The following is a 16,132-nucleotide window of genomic DNA, read 5'->3' as shown; positions in this document are numbered from 1 at the left end:
CGCAGGCAGCGGTGAAGGAGGGAGTGGGGCTAGGGCAGCCTGAGGCTAGGGAAAGGGCAGGCGCTGCACAGCTGGCATGGCACAGGACTGAGCCGCAAGTGGCTTGGGCAGGTGCCCCCAGATCTGCCTGGGGCAGGGCAGGCTGCTGCTGTGGGCTGGCAATGCCAGGCTCTTCCCAGTGGGGGGCCCTGGCTGGGCTGAGCTGAGGGCAGGCAGCCCCAGCAGCACTGGGAGGGGGCTATGGCAGGGGAGCTGCAGTCACCCCAAAATTTTGTGTAGCTGCCCCCCCGCAAGCTCCCTTTCCCAGCACTGCTGCCACCTGCCAGGAAGAGCCCAGCACAGCCCAGAGCCTAGCCCACAGCAACAGCCTAGCCTGCCCTGCCCCGCAAAGATCTGGGGGCATGCACCCCTGTGTCTTCCCTTGGCATGTGCAGTGGCAGGAGACTCCCTCCCCCGCCCACATCCCCCGGACAAGCTGCAGCTCTGTCCTGTGCCCCGCCTCAGCTGGGCAGCACCCTACCCCAGACCCTGCCCTTCTCCCTCCCCCTATAGCCTTTTCCCCTCCCCCCGCAGACTCACCTGCTGGAGGGGCGCATGTGCATGTGCACATGCACTCAGCCCCCCCAAATTTTTCTTTCTCCACCTATGCTTAAGTGAAAGAGCAAGCTGTAGGTTCCAGTTACACTGAGGACAGTTAATGGCTACCAATTTAATCCATAGGTCTTATACTTTTTCTAGGAGGAATTGGGGAGATTGTGAGATGAAGAAGAATAGGATTTTTGCCATTGTGTCTTGACTCATATTTCAAGGAAGAAGTGGGGGAAGAGAAAAGCAATGCCTAATTAATTGAAAGTAATAAACTGCAAAGTTATAAAACTGTTATGTACTTGGTTTAATATTTCTAAAAGTAAGTGTTTTAATTTGGCAAAGAAAAGAGGCTGCTTTTTAAGAAATACAAGGTCACTACTTTGTTTAGTGATTAAACTGGTTGCGTCCTCAAAGTTGCTAAGGGATTATATGGGGAAAATACACTTTCTTAGATGCAGCATAAGAATGCTTAGGCATGCCACAAAATTACAGACTTGAATCTCTTTCTAAATGACCCCAATTACCTTATCAAAGGGACATGAATGTATTTCTAATATATCCCTTGCATGAGGTCGTCATTTGAATAATCTGTGAGACTTAAATAGAGATGACAAAATGTTGGGAGCACTAGATCTTGGCCTGGGAATAAGTATGTGTGGAAATCTGTCTTACAGGGTTTTCAAAATAACCAGTCCATTGGTAGCATCTCGCTTATTATAGGGCCATCCTGTCATCTTCATTTACATGAAGAATTTCATGACCCCACATTAAGTTACAGCAAGCTGTCCAACTGACAGCCCATTGACTATATCTGGCCCCCAAGGAGTTAAACTGCAGCCCACTGGGTGTCACTCCCCCCATTTTGGCATGGCAGGACTCGGTCTACTGTGGCCTGAAGCTCAGGGGACATGTACCCTCCGGCCATTCAGAATATAGACAGCCCTGAGTTACAGTATTGGACCAATTGAACCCCTGTAGGTAGAAGCTTACTATATTTCCTTATTACCATTTCTCCTTCTTCACCACTATTGTGAAACTGTGGAAGGTGTAAATTTGGGGGAAGACGAGGTGTTTCAGGAAGAAAGAAAGAGAAAAACTCTTCAGGGTAGCCTGATTTATTAAAAACTGCAACTTTGCAGCTGCTAAACAGTTTAGGATACTAGAATAAATTCTGGAAATGTGGATTATATGAGTATTCAATCTGTCACATGGCTGTCACTCTAAAATGCATTGCAAATGTATGTACTTGTTTGTACATGTAATGGATTAGGATTGTCCACTAATATATTAAATATAATGTTGTCTGACTAATAAAGCTCATAGTTAAAGTCCGAAAAAGATTCTGTATGGAATGCACTGTAGATTTCTAAAGCAAACAATGGTATACTGATATAACATGTAGCCACTCATTCTGAAGGCTAGAATATAAAGGTGCCTTAGTGATGTATAGGTGTTTGGCAATGTGTAGTTTACTTTTCAGTTAAGGCAACAGATCCATGTTACCCAAATACAACAGGACTTGCCACATATGTAGTTCTTTTCTGGGAGAGTTATGGCACCCTCTGAGGGTGGCATTCATAGCACTAAAATATACCAGGTCACTTGTCACTGGTTTTATATCACACCAGTACAGCAGTTTCTTTCTACTACCCACCATTTTTTAAAATAAGCATTTGAAACCAGGGGGAGGAAACATGGTGCTTAGAGCAGAGAAGAACCTGTTCTTGTGTTAAAATAAGTGGAAGGCGAAGTGGAAGGGTGATATAAATCACAGCCTAATCCATGCATTGTCTCTTTCATAACAATCAGTAATGAATTAAACACAGGTTCACCATGTCACATGAAACATTCATTTTGAGAGCTGTCAGCAGCAGCATTACCTTGCTAGATGGAGGTTGCTGTCTTTGGTGTGGTCTGGTTCATATGAAACCTCTTTGCTGCCTGAGCGCGCACACAGCTTCTTTATAAACCATATAATAGCACTGATTACAAGAGCTAGGAGTAAGATTAAATGGTGATAGAAGCCTGTTCAGTTAGTTTGTGGGCAGCTTCTGATTGCTTTTCCTGGCTGATTTCAGGTTACTTCCAATCACATAATAATAAAAACAAACAAACAACTATATCGTTTGATGTGGGACCTGCTGTTATCCAGCCCCTATTAGCATCAAACCAATAGATGTCACCTCTTTGGTTTGATTTTTTTTTTCCCAACTTCAATTTTTCCTTCTACAGAAGAACAGTGGGGGGCCAAAATGAGATCTGAGCCCCATTGTGCTAGATCAGACATGCCAAGATGGACATAATTCTCACCTCAGACTTGGTGTTCCTTTCCAGCTTGTTGTATTTTAGTATTTGCTGACTTACTCAGCAGTGATCTCTTGCTCTTTTCTGTTTCCTCCAGTCTGACCGGGTTTGGGATACACCACTGTTTTGCAAAAAGCATGATGAGCCCTGAGGTGAAGATGCCGATCACCCATAATTTCTATGCAGACTACTATACCATGGCTGGGATTGCTTTGGCATCCTGTCTAGCCATGTGCCCAGTTGTTGGGTTTCTAGGGCGAAGAGGAGGACTGCTGCTGTTCATGATTCTAACAGCTCTGGCATCACTTCTACAGCTTGGCCTTCTCAACTGTAAGTGAAGACATCCAAGTGACTTGCAACTAGAGCTCAGGGCATGTTGTATTCCAGAGTGGCATGAGGTCTTGAATCTCTGGCTGGTCTCAGCTAACAGCTGGGGGGAGGGGGGAGGAAGAAATTTCATAAAGATCTACTGCAGTGCAAAGAAGCAGCAAATCAACTGTGCATGGAGAATCCTGTTTCACATGTTCTGCACTCTTATTGCAGGCAAGAGGGAATATAACTTGGTGTAGATTTCCTTACCTTATCTGCACTCTTTAAATTAGTGATGCTCTATTGTCCTCTTCTCCCCTGTCCTCCATTGTTCAGGGTATTGTAGGACAGCACGTGAGACTAAGGGTATAGTTGCATGTTACAACGAGCACACGTTAACTTTCAGGAATGTTAGTTGATGTTAAAGCAGCATATGTTGTAAGCAGTTGTATGTTAAGGGTTAATACCCTATGCAACATGCACTGCTCTGACTTGCCCTTAGAGGGCTGGTGAAAAGGGGCATGGTTAAGAGCTGCCAAGTTGACTCTTGTCTGTCTGGCTTACCTACTCTAAATGGCCCAGATCAGGAGCAGTCAAGGGAGGGGAACCCAAGTACCACTGCCACTCTCTGAGCTAGGCTCAGCACAGAGAGCAGCAGCTGCAGCAATGGCTGTGGAGGCAGCAATTAGCAGGCAGGCAGTCAGCCAGCACAGTGCCAGTGCAGGTAAACAGAGGGACATAGAGTGCATGGGGGTGAGCCCAGAATGGGGAGGGGGGTGACTTCTTACCTTGAAGTCTCCTCTGGCTATTCCTGTTGTTGCTCTGGGGGGAAAAAAGAGTATCCACCTGGAAATGGTTGGGAGTGGTGCCTCCTGGGATACTGGAGAACCACTCCCACCTCTTGGCCCTTTGGAACAGTCTAATGTGGCTGCAACACAAGCTGCCCAAGATGAGCTCGAGATAATCCTTGCTGGAAGAGGAGTCTCTCTGAGATGCTCAGAGTGCACTTAGTTTGTGTTTTCCTACCCTAATGTGTGGACACTTCTGTTTTAGGATCCCTTAACACATGTTAAGGATGCAACATGTAACAGTATCCTTAGTCACCCACTTGAGGAAGATTTTAAAAACAGAGTGTATTTCCATCTTGGCTGGCATGTCAGAACTGATTGTTTATAAAAAGGGGGAGAGGGGAATCTGATGTTCATTTTCCTAAGAAAACTAGGTTTTTAAAAAAAAAAAAAAAAAGAAGATTCTTAAGAGAATCCATGGAAATTGCATCCAGGTTCAAATGAGCAGGGTCCAACAGAGCTGTCTTTCAAAGAGGCTGTAAAGAAAATAAGCCAGGAAACAAACAAAAAAGGATCCCTTCCCTTTCTCAGGTGCTTTTGACATGCAACGTGCTTGCTTAAGCATGCATGAAACTGATTGACAGAAACTCCGAGTTCTTCTCTGTTTATGTGCTGAAAAGGTATTTACCATCTGTGAGGAACATTGTTCACCAAAGCTGTATCATGGGCAGCTGGTTGGATTTTGGTAGCTTCTGGTTATATCATATTTTATTAAAAGAAAAAAATAGACAAATGGCCATTGGCAAAAGAGTCAGGTTGTGTGGACTCCACTTGCTTCTGCGGTGGCTCCCAAAATAGGTATTACTCTGAGCAGTCCCACCAATGCAGGAGCTCTGTGTTCCCTCCTTCCTCCTCTTTGATAAATTTGTTGCTAGCCACTGGCAATTCACAGGTAGCAACACAGTTAAGAAACATGGCTCTCAATAAATGTGGATTGTGTGGATGTATAACACGTAAGCCAGATCTTATTCTGCCTTAGTGTGATCCTGTTCCACCCTGTCCTAATCCCTGATAACCAGGTCATACAAAAAATAAGACTGGGTCCTCCTCTTCGGTAGGGTTGTGCGAAGCTTCGATCCCTGATTCAGTTCAGCCCAATCCTTGGCCAAATCTTCGAATCAAATCAAGAGACCCTTTAATCTCTCCAAATCAATTTGGAGAGATTCCGAAAGATTTGGTGATTCAGACACAAACAGCTTTAAATGTTTTTTCTACATACCTCAAGGTACCAGGCAGCTCGTCAACATTGCGATGCTGGGGTAGATGGAGCGTCCTACAGGAGCGCGGGGGGCTTCCCAGCGCACTGGGCAGCGGACCCAGAAGTGGGCCAGAAGCACTTCCAGTTCACTTCCAGGTCCACCGGGGAGCACTCTGGGGAGCTCCCCCACACTCCCCTGGCTCGACAACTCGTTCACTCCTGGGTCTGGGAGGGCACCCGGGGTCCCCCTATGGCCGATCACCGAGCTGGGGAAGGTACGGGGGGAGCTCCCAGTGCACTCACTGGCGGACCCAGTAGTGGACCGGAAGTAGTTCCGGTCCGCTTCCAGGTTCACTGCTAAACACACAGGGGGGCCCCCGCACTCCTGTGGGACACTCCATATGCCCCAGCATTGTTCATGAGCTGTGCTGGTGCCTAGAAAAAAACATTTAAAACCGTGTCTGTGGCCAAATCGCTGATTCTCCTAATCAGCATTGAATCTTCAGATTCGGGCTGAATCCAAACTGAATATGGCCCGCTTCGCACACCCCTACTCTTTGGTGCAATTTTATGACTTAATCTTAAGGATAATGGCATGTTACATTTTTTCAGGGACTTGAGCAGGGTGGAATAGGATCCCACTTAGGAGCCTAAGTCCACTTATACGTACCTTAGAGATAGCATGCATCTAAACAATAAAATTCTGTATAATAATGGATGATAAAAAGATTTTTGAAGAAACCAAGGTAATTGGATTGCAATAACGCCAGACTATTTCTGCTGTCCTTCCATTCCCAACCTTGAAGATGGGCATAAAGAATGAATTAGAAGCTTTCTGCCCTGTTCTCATGGGCTCTTCCCTTCCCAACTGTTGAAAACAAACTAGAGTCAATGGGAGGTGCCTGATTCTGCAAAAAAAAAATGTTTCTGAAGTGCTGAATGAGTTAACTTTCTGTAGACACCTCTCTCCCATAGGCAGTCGGCCAGAGAGAATATATGTCATGAGAAAAAAGAAACTGAACATCCCCTGGCCTCACTCCCAGACCAGAATATTAACCACATCTTTAACAGACTCAACAGGGGGAGAGTCTCCATCTCTTTTCTGAAAGACCTTCTCAGCCTTGGAGCTGGCTCCTTCCCAGAGCTGAGGCAATAAGCAGGCAGCATGTCTGTTGCATACACATTGTGTGGACCTCAGACTCCAAGGCTGTCCATCTGGCACTTCTTCCAATACTAAATTCACTCATCTCCAAAGAGGTGAAATATTTATCAGTGTCTTATACAGAACAAATGAGAATCAACCAATTTCTGAGAGACAGCTAGCCAAGTCTTTTTTCCACCTTAAAAAAAAAAAAAAAAGTGAAGAGAGAGCTTTCCTCTACAGATCCTCACAGATTGTTTCCTAAATGGAACCAGGTGGTTTATTCTTTCAGAAAATCAAAAATGGGAGATAACTGTAGACATTGCTGTCACTTCAGCATATCTTGGCATCCTAGGCTTCTCAGACCTGTACAGTTTGATAGGCAGCTTTTGGAAAAGAGGAGGAAAAGGCTTTGGAAGCAAGTTCGGCTCCTTCTGCTGCAGTGCTTCTGCCTCTTCCCCCTCCCTCTCTCCCACCTGCCATACCAATTTCCCTCTTTACAGGCAACTAGAGAATGGTTTGAAAAGAAAAGAGAAATGTTGTCTGGAGTCTGAACTGCACCAAAGTTCTGTTAATCAGAGCTACAAAGGAAAGGAGGCAGAGGATGAGACAGGGGGCTAAAGTTTTTGTCAACAGTAAACAGAGTAAGGCTCCAAGGTTTCTCCTGACTCATAATTTTTTTAAAGATTTCTGGTAATGCTCAAGTGCTGAGTTGTGCCAGACTCGCATAACAATTGTTCTGCCTGTTATGTGGCATTACTTAGCGTTGCTTAGGAACTTGGGCCAATTGCAACTTGTGAATAATTTTACATGCTGCAAACTCACTTTGCGTTTTGGCAAGAAAGATGCATCTTAGTAACACAGGGATGCAGATTCTAAAGGCTTTGCTTTTAACTAAAGCCCTTGTGGCCATTTCCTCAGGGTAACAATGAAGTTTGACTGCAGCTTCGTTTTCCCTTTCATTACCAACAGAGAGACCTTTGTTTAATCTCAGTGCTAATTCTGGGTCTCTTAAAGTGCTTTACCACTATGCATTTCTTATTATCATCTCATTAGAATCCCATCCTCCAGTTGGGAATAGGACTGGAAATTGCATGCCATGTAAAACAAGTTTTCAAAGAACATTTAAATCTGACCAGGGCATTAAAAGTGAAGTAAGGAAGGAGGGAGGGCACTGTTTGGTTGGGGTGTTTTTTCACTTTGAATAAATTGCATATTTAACTTCATATTCTCTCTTCTTCTCCCTCTCCCCTCCTTCCACCCCCCTCCTTCCACCCCTCCCTCCATTTTACTCCGTCTTTTGTGGCCTTGGATCCAGTGATTGGAAAATATAGTCAACTTCCAGACTCAGGTACTGTTTACAAGTAATGTCTATTTAGTGCATTAGAACTGTTTTCATTTTCAATGGGAGTATCTGAAAGGCCAGAGTAGCTGAGGAGAAAAGAACCTGGTTGCCATTTTATTGCTGGTGCTTATGGGGAAAGCTGCTGTTAAAATGCAATGTCTTAGGAATGGCTGTTCTTTTTTTTTATTGCTCCTGTTCAGAAGTCACCTTTGACTTAGCTTTGGTGTTCATGTTGGGTTGAGAAGTGGAGTCCCAGGAAGGAGTTCTTGATGTAGGGTCTAATTTTTAATCATATTAGAGTCCCGTTTTCTGAACTAATTTAAGCAGTTAGGAGCTAAAGTCCTCCTGACTTTCAGTAGGCTCCTAAGTGCCAATGCCCCTTTTGCAAGTGAGACTTAGGCTCATAAGTCACTGTAACAGGTCACAAACCCACTGAGGCGGCTGTGACACCTCCTAGTGGAACTGCAACTCCTGTCTGGCTCAGACTTTATGGCCTCTCCCTCTAGTTCACTTGTCTACCATGTCTTGATCTTACTATTCAAGAGTGATTAGGGGAGGCTACCAACAGGCCTCAGAGTGAGCTTCAATCTGAATAGTTCCCTCCTGGCTTGACTAGGCAACTATAGCCTTAGGGGAAATTGCATGGCTCCTTTTCCTCCCCTACACTATGCCCCAAGGCTCACAGATGTTATCATAATGTTGTTCTCTCCTGTTGGGGCTTCAGCCTCCTCCGTCTCTGCCCCTTTCCCCTTGCTAGGCCTTTTTTAAGCCTAGGCCCACAGCGTTGGACCTGGCTTTGAGGCATTAGCATCCATCTACCTCCTTCAGTTTCCAGGCCTCTGTCTACCAGGCCCTTGACCCACTATGGCTGTGCTCCTCTGGCACCAGGCCCATAGCCCCTATTTTGCCATGCCCCTCTCAGGCACCAGGCTTCTGGCCTCTATGTTGCTGTGCCCCTCAGGCACTGAGCCTCTGGCCCCTGTCTCACTGTGCACCTGGCCCCCATCTGCTCTGCAGCCGTGCGCTGCCCCTTTCACTGGGATCAACGATAGCTCAGGCCTTGAGCGGGCCCTTGACAGAGCTTACAGACACAGGCGCTAATGGGACCTCCAAAACCACCCCTTAGTCCCAGCCCAAACCACCAGTATAAACAGTAACAAAACTGTAAGCCCCCAGGCTATAACAGATAAAGTTTGCCCTCTAAAAGGGGCAGAGGAGAGCTGTTGCAGCTGTTGTGGAATTTCTATCTCCTCGTGGGCATATCTTTCCACCTGGGACTATTCCCTAGCCTATATACTCAACCCTTGTGGGCTCTCAGCCCCTCTAGTGGGCACCTCAACTCTCTGGAATTAAAAAAAACAAAGCCACTTGTCTGTAAAAGCCCACTCTTTCTCAACCCAGGGTACTTGCCTTAATTCCCTGGTCTGCAGAGATATTCGATATAAACCAGGCCAAGAGCTCCTCCCCGCACAGTGGCTGGGGAGAGACTACCTGACCGCTACCTGCCAGCAGTCTCTCAGGCTCCTTGCTCCCTTAAAGGACCAGACACATCCCAGTGCCCTGTTACAGTCACTTAGGGGTGTCTATACATGTGCTATGGGGTGGAGTGGGGGTGTTTTAATTAGAGCAGCTCTGAGAGATGGCTATGCGCCCACAAAGTTACACGTATTCAGTATCCCCACGCTTCAAAATAGTGGCAGGAGACACTGAATATACGTGATGCAGAGGCTGCTGGAGCATGCTAATTAGCGGACTCGCAGCAGACCTGATTAATCAAGTCTGGTCCAGCACATGCTAATTAACACGCATTGGAGCAGAGGTCCGCCATTCATATAGTGCCCTTAGGCTGTAAACAGGCATCTTATTTCTCTTGGAAGAGAGAATTTCTGGACTGGGATCCTACAGATCTTTAAGTTATGCAAGTTAAATGAGGCTCGTTTAAGTTAATTGCCAGTCATTCCAGAGACAAGCTGATCACTCAGGCTCTGTGTTCTTGCTTACCCCTGCTGGTAGAGGTGCAGCAATACAGCTTGGAAGAGCGGTGTGTGTAAATGGCTGCCACTCCTGTATTGATCTGGGTCAAAACCCAGGACAGTCAGACCTGTCTCAAATGAGGCGTCTGTTTACAGTCTGAAGGCCAGATCCCATTCAAACTAGGCACCTAGGTGTAATCTTACTCCCTGATATCCAGTTATTCCTATGTTCAGATGAGGTAATTGTGGAGGAAGTTGGATCATTAGCATGGTAGCTGGACATCTCTGAGCCTAATCTATGGCAACATAGGCAATTTTTGTAGTCCTTCATGGAGTCAGAAACATCTTGTTTTCTTCTTGTTCTGTCACAGCGTGTTTAAATGTCTAGGCCACAGAGCTGTGCCTGGTTTTAGACAACTGATGAATTCTGTCTGGCTCCAGTTGGCTGCCAAGTTTGGGTGGGAAGTGCCTAGTGCCAAAAAGGCTGTTTGGGGATGTTTCATGAGTTTTTTGCTTCTGTAGTGTCTGGTAATAAATAATTTGGAGATTGTCTGCTTGCTGCCATTTTTGGCAGTGTATTGTGATTTTTTCATAAATTTGTTTTGGGTAGTTGGCCTGAGTTATAAACATTGCTTTCTGTAAATGTGCCTTAAACTTATAACTAAGGCAATAAATGAGGTGTACTGATATGTTTTCTTCTTCTTTCTTGGTGATATTTTACTGGTTGCACTGATCTCAATTTCTTTGTGTATGGGTCTAACAGGTATGAGTGACAGTGTCAAAGACAAATTCTCTACTGCATTTTCCATTGTGGGTATGTTTTCATCACATGCAGTTGGAAGTCTCAGTGTATTCTTCTGTGCTGAAATCACACCAACAGTAATAAGGTAAGTCCTTAAAACCTTCCATATGCGGGGTGGGGAACCAGTTCTGAATTCATTCGTTTTAGTAATAGTTTGTTGTGTAATGCTTTTATGTAGGGAGTAAAATCTCCAATACCTTGAGACTGAGCAGGTGGCTCTGGGATGCTCTGTAGTTGGAATATCCTTTGGGGAGCTACCATGCCTATAAGTCTAGATTTATTTAAATATGTTTACTTCCATCTTTGTTGTAGTCAAAGGTTCAGCAATGAGTTAAGGATTTTTGTGAGTAGTATCTTGTATTGGTTGGAATACACTTAGACAAGCATGTGCCTTTCCTCAAATCTCTTGGAGAGATGCTGTTGATGTTTGTCAACAGGAGTATTTGTAAGAGAAGAAGGATCACAATAAACATGCCATTGCAGTACGGTTTGCTCTCTGGATCTTCTACTATATTGCGTCTTTGCAGGCCACAAAATGACTTGCTCACTCTAAAAATCAAGTATAAGCTTAAGGGCTTTGCTGAATCGGGGGCTATAATTAAACCAAGTTGTTGCTTCCCTCTCTCCATCCCTAGATCTGGTGTAAGTAGTAAACATGTGCATGTGTCTCAAGTCACAGTGAGATAAAAAGATTCACATCTGGCCCTTTGTGGGTGGGTAATGTAGGGTTTGAGGCTGCTATTCAAACTCAGCTTTAGGTTGCTGTGGAAAGTGGGGTTGGTTTTGAATAACTAATGAGTTCTGTCTGCCACATTTGCATGGGAAGTGTCTGGTGCCAAAAAAGACTGTTTAGGAATGTTTTGTTAGTGCTATTAGCAATAACAGAGAGACAATTTTGGTAGAACCATGCTTTTCAAAGGTGTAGGGAGAGTCTATGTCTTCTGGGCTCCCTGACAAAGGTGGATGTCTCACCTTTAAAAGGCAGTGATGACTTGAAGCCCTCTAGTGGCCTGCCAGCTCCTCTTCCCCAAGCACTGATGTATCTGAAAGGAGGCTAAGTTTTGCTATAAATATGAGCTCTGATGTTTTGGCCAGTAGTGAAGATCGGCTAGGCTATGTTGCCTCCAGAGAGTTTGCCAAGAATATCTTCACAGCATTGGTCCTTGTTCCATTTTATGCTTATATTCATTGTGCTTATAGCAGCATAATGTGACCATGTACAGCCTGTGCTTGCACAATCTGGATAACATATTCAGTGGTGCCCAAGCAGTTTAACAGCCCCCCTCCCAAATGCCATCAAAATGAATTTGGGCTCTTTAAAGGGGAAATAACAACAACAACAAAAAAAGGACAGTTGGGGGTGGGCAGCAGATATGTTTTTTCTAAAAATGGCTCTGTATATTTATAAGGTTATGCAGCAAAACACTGCAAGAGAGGTCAAAGCTATTATTTGATCCAGTGCATTACACATGTGCATGTGTGCACACACACACACGACTGTTTGGCTTAATGAGCTTATTTTACATCCTTTGGCAGGGGAGGTATCAGTGATGGTGAAGAGGGTTTAATTTGAATTACATGTCGGGGGGAGGGGGAGGAGCAAATGTATACACTCCTCTGATGATTTTCATGATTTTTATCATGTTTTCCTTTTTTAATTTTCTCCTCTGCCTTTATATGAATGAACCACCCAGAGAGAGGGCTAATCAGCTGATCAAGTATATAGAAGGAACTGCTAGCTGACAGATGTATGGAGTGACCTGAATCATGTCTTTTTCATTTGATTTATCTAAGGAAAAGCAGTGTGGCCTAGTCACGGTGCATAGAGTACGAGACTGAGGCCAAGGAGGCCTGAGTTATAATCCCCTTGTCTCTGCCACTAGTCTGCCAAGTGACTTCAGACAAATTATTTCACCTGGTTCTGCCTCAGCATCCCTGTCTATAGAATGGGGAGCATGGAGCTTAGTAAAGGCTTTGAGATTTCTGGAGGTAGACAAGTTCCAGCTCCTTGTGCCAAGTACTTCCTTAAAAAGTTCCTTTCACAGATAGAACTAAAGCACTAAATGAAGTTGGTAATCCTCTTCTAATGGGCTTGATGCCAAAAGTCATTGTGGATTATGCTGATCTAACCAAACCAGCCAAGGAGTTCAGAAAAAAGGGTTGACTGGGGAAACTATGCTGTTCCTCTCCCTGTTCCTCCCACTCAGTTGGAGAAAAGAATCTGTTGTGGAGTAGCAGCAGCTATGGACTAGGTAACAGCCTGCCTTCTCTGGTTCTTGATGGTTTGTGCCTAGCTTTTCCCATCCTCCATGCTTAACAGTAGCACTGACAGAAATTTTGAGCCCCCCACTACAAAAGGATGGGGACAAGCTGGAAGGAGTCTAGCAGAGGGCAACAAAAATAGTTAAGGGGCTAGGGTATATGACTTGTGAGGAGAGGCTGAGGGACCTGGGCTTATTTAGTCTGGAGAAGAGAAGACTGAGGGGGGATTTGATAGCAGACTTCAACTACTTGAAGTGGGATTCAAAAGAGGATGGAGCTGGACTGTTCTCAGTGGTGACAGATGACAGAACAAGGAGCAATGGGCTCAAGTTGCAGCAAGGGAGGTTTAAGTTGGATATTAGGGAAAAAGAATCTCACTAGGAGAGTGGTGAAGCACTGGAACAGGTTACCTAGAGAGGTAATGTAATCTCCATCCTTGGAGGTTTTTAAGGCCTGGTTTGGCCAAGCTTTGGCTGGAATGACCTAGTTGGGGATGGTCCTTCTTTGGGCAGGGGGTTGGACTAGATGACATCCTGAGGTTGCTTCCAATCCTAACTTTCTATGATTCTATGACTGCTTGCAGACATGAAGAAGAAAAAAAACCCAAGCAAAGCTGCACTTTACTTAAAACTCAACGCACTCCAGAGCTTGCCCAGAAGAGGCAGCATGTTAGTTCAGCCTGGCTCTTCAACGTCTGTATCAATCAGGCGCTTTAGTGGGCTATTTTGTTGCTTTTATGTAATAGCTGATTGAATCAGCTTTAGATAAAGTGCCGAAAACCCCTGCCGAAGTGCCCAATCCATACAGATGCTGCAGAGCCATTTCAAACTAACGTGCTGCTGCTTCTGGTAATGTGTGTTTGTTTTCTTTTTTTCACGCCTGCAGGCAGCCTATGATTTTATGATTCTGTGATTCTAAGTTTGTAGGATGAGAGTGAGGGCTTTCTCTGTCCTGGGGATCCTTGTCCAGTCCCCTTTTTGAATCTGGCTAAACTGTCAGCTTCTACAAAGTCTTGTGGCAGTGATTTCTAAACATTACAGAGGAATTGCAAGCTCACCTTCTTGCTGTTGGTTTTGCTCCAGCAAAGAATTTTAGGGAGAATTTTTTGCTCTTGTTTTAAAATGACTAAAACAAAATCCTGTTTATATTTGAAATTCCAGTATGCCAGGAGAAAATCTCAATATTAGGGAACCATTTTAAAGACAGGAAATTTTGGAACTAGGCCTTTCCAGGGTTTGCTCCTTTCCAATTTCAGGGTTTGCTCTGCCAGTTGTGTGAATTATTGCATTTACTTTTCTGTAATTCGTTCACTGAATGAAGGTGAGCAGACCCTGCTCCCTTGTGGTAACATAGGAAATAGCAGAGGTCATGATAGTAGCCACTTTTCTAAGGTCTAATTCAGTGACTCTCAACCAGGGTGCTAGGCCACCATTGGATGCCTTGAGTTCCTTTCAAGGGTGTTATGGGGTTCCACACAATCTTAGCTTTGTTAGGCTTAGAAACATGATTCACAGGGTAAACCCAGAGCTTTCAAACAGTAATCCATAGTTATAGCTTCGCTGCTTTTGTTCTCTAAAAAAAAAAAAAAAAAAAGCAGGCAAAAAAAAATTGTGAAAACTAAGAGCTGGTATTTTCCAAAGACTGCCTCAAGTCCAACCAGAGGTGCCTCAAGTCTAAAAAGGTTGAGAGCCACTGATCTAATTATTAATATTCTAATATTATAAAAGCCTACACCTGTCTGTCTGTCTGTAACACTTTATTTGCGCTCTGATTGGCTGTCTCAGCAGCCAGTCAGAGTGCCCTACACAGATAGGGATAGACAGTGGAGCACTGGTATGACAGTGGGAACTGAGGCCAGAGGGGAGGAGAGCTCCACTGGCCTCACCCCCCTCCCCTGCTCCTTGGAGGCAGAAGGGGACGACAGGGACTGGAGCGCCATCATAACGGAGGTGATGCAGTGTGGGGGGCAGGCCAGCAGCGTTGGCCTCACCCCCCACGCCCCGCGTCTGCTCCTTGGAGCCAGGGGCTGCCCCCCTCAACAACAGCTGGCAGGGAGGGGAGGCAGCCAGAAGGGGAGGAGGGGGGGTCCAGCCCGAAGGGGTGGGGAGGGAACAGCCCTGGCCACAGCCCTGGCCTGAGGTGGGGGAGGGAAGGGATGCAGGCCTCTGTCCCATCCGTGTCTCTTCCCCACCCCACCCCGGTGATTCTTGATGGGCAATTGGCTAGTATATAATATAAATGTCTGGAAATGTTAAGGTAGTTTATAAGCACAAATTAGAATTAGGAGACAGAGAAGTGGAAAGAGACCATTTGTCTTTCTTGTGTCCATTTCAGACTCTTGACCTGCAAGACTATACATCTGTTGTTATTCCACATATTTTAATAAATCCAAATAGAAAGCTGTAACCATAAATCTAAGAAAAATAGTTTAATGAGGAAGAATAATATCTAGGAACCTAGCACCACTAAAAACTTCTGAATCCAGCCTATTGTATAAAACGTGACCTACAAAAGTCTGCTTCACTTAAAAGCCTGATTGTTTGGGGGGTTTTGTTTTTGGGTTTTTTGCTGTACTTATCCGGTTCTTCCTTACCTGTCAGGAAGGAAAACATTTACTCCTAATGTAGAATTAGCCATTATTTTATATGATTAATTACCCCTCTAGTCAGTAGATTGATAGTATACTATATTCAAGCATCAATAGTTCTCCTTATTATCCATCCCAGAAATAATATTATAACTCACCATGTTCACCCACACTGAGGAAATATGGTTCTTTCTTTTGATCTAGTTTCCTGATGCATACTGAATGTAAAATTGAGCCATCTGCCTTCTGCCTCAGTTTTCTTTTCAGTACATATAATGTCCTAATTTGAAATGCTTTTAAAATTCAGTTCAGCTATTTTCTCTGCCCCCCACCCCCTGAGTCTTTGATGTACAACATCAAAAAGACTTTTCCACCATGGCTTGCAGCCTGTGCAGGCATGCCCTTCCTCCTGCTTTGGTAGTATTCTATGTACACTTTTTTTACTGAGGTCAGTGATGATTACACTAGGAGTAAAGCAGTGAAGAACCAGATTTTTGCATCCACTTGGAGCATGAGCCTACCAATTGTTGTGTATTTGATGGTCCTGCAATTTACTCATGAACAGATGAATAAGAATTACATAAGCATTGAGAAATTAAGTTAGCAAATTATTAGCCTTGGCTGGGCTTGAATTTTTCAGGGGAAAACTGTGAAGCTTAATGCCAGGGCCCAGAGTATCTACTAACATCACAAAACCCAGAAGCCCAGGCAAAACTAAGCTTTCTTCTGTAAAGGTCAGAGGAGCAACTTTATAGTTTATGCCAAAAATTGTTCC

At 44.7% G+C, this 16,132-nt stretch overlaps 1 protein-coding gene across 2 annotated transcripts in view; it reads left to right on the top strand.

Moving 5' to 3' along the window:
* The window catches only part of SLC22A23 (solute carrier family 22 member 23), a 188,363-nt gene that overhangs the window by 163,513 nt on the left and 8,718 nt on the right, over nt 1-16,132 (top strand). For both annotated transcript variants that reach the window (XM_006263463.4, XM_019490526.2), the window contains 3 exons: nt 2,990-3,222; nt 7,707-7,739; nt 10,470-10,593. In XM_006263463.4, the coding sequence (XP_006263525.4) occupies nt 2,990-3,222; nt 7,707-7,739; nt 10,470-10,593 (390 nt within the window). The remainder of the gene's footprint in view (nt 1-2,989; nt 3,223-7,706; nt 7,740-10,469; nt 10,594-16,132) is intronic.

This window comes from Alligator mississippiensis, chromosome 3 (assembly GCF_030867095.1).
Source record: "Alligator mississippiensis isolate rAllMis1 chromosome 3, rAllMis1, whole genome shotgun sequence".
NCBI classification, from domain to species: Eukaryota; Metazoa; Chordata; order Crocodylia; family Alligatoridae; genus Alligator; species Alligator mississippiensis.
This window is presented reverse-complemented; position numbering and strand designations above follow the sequence as displayed.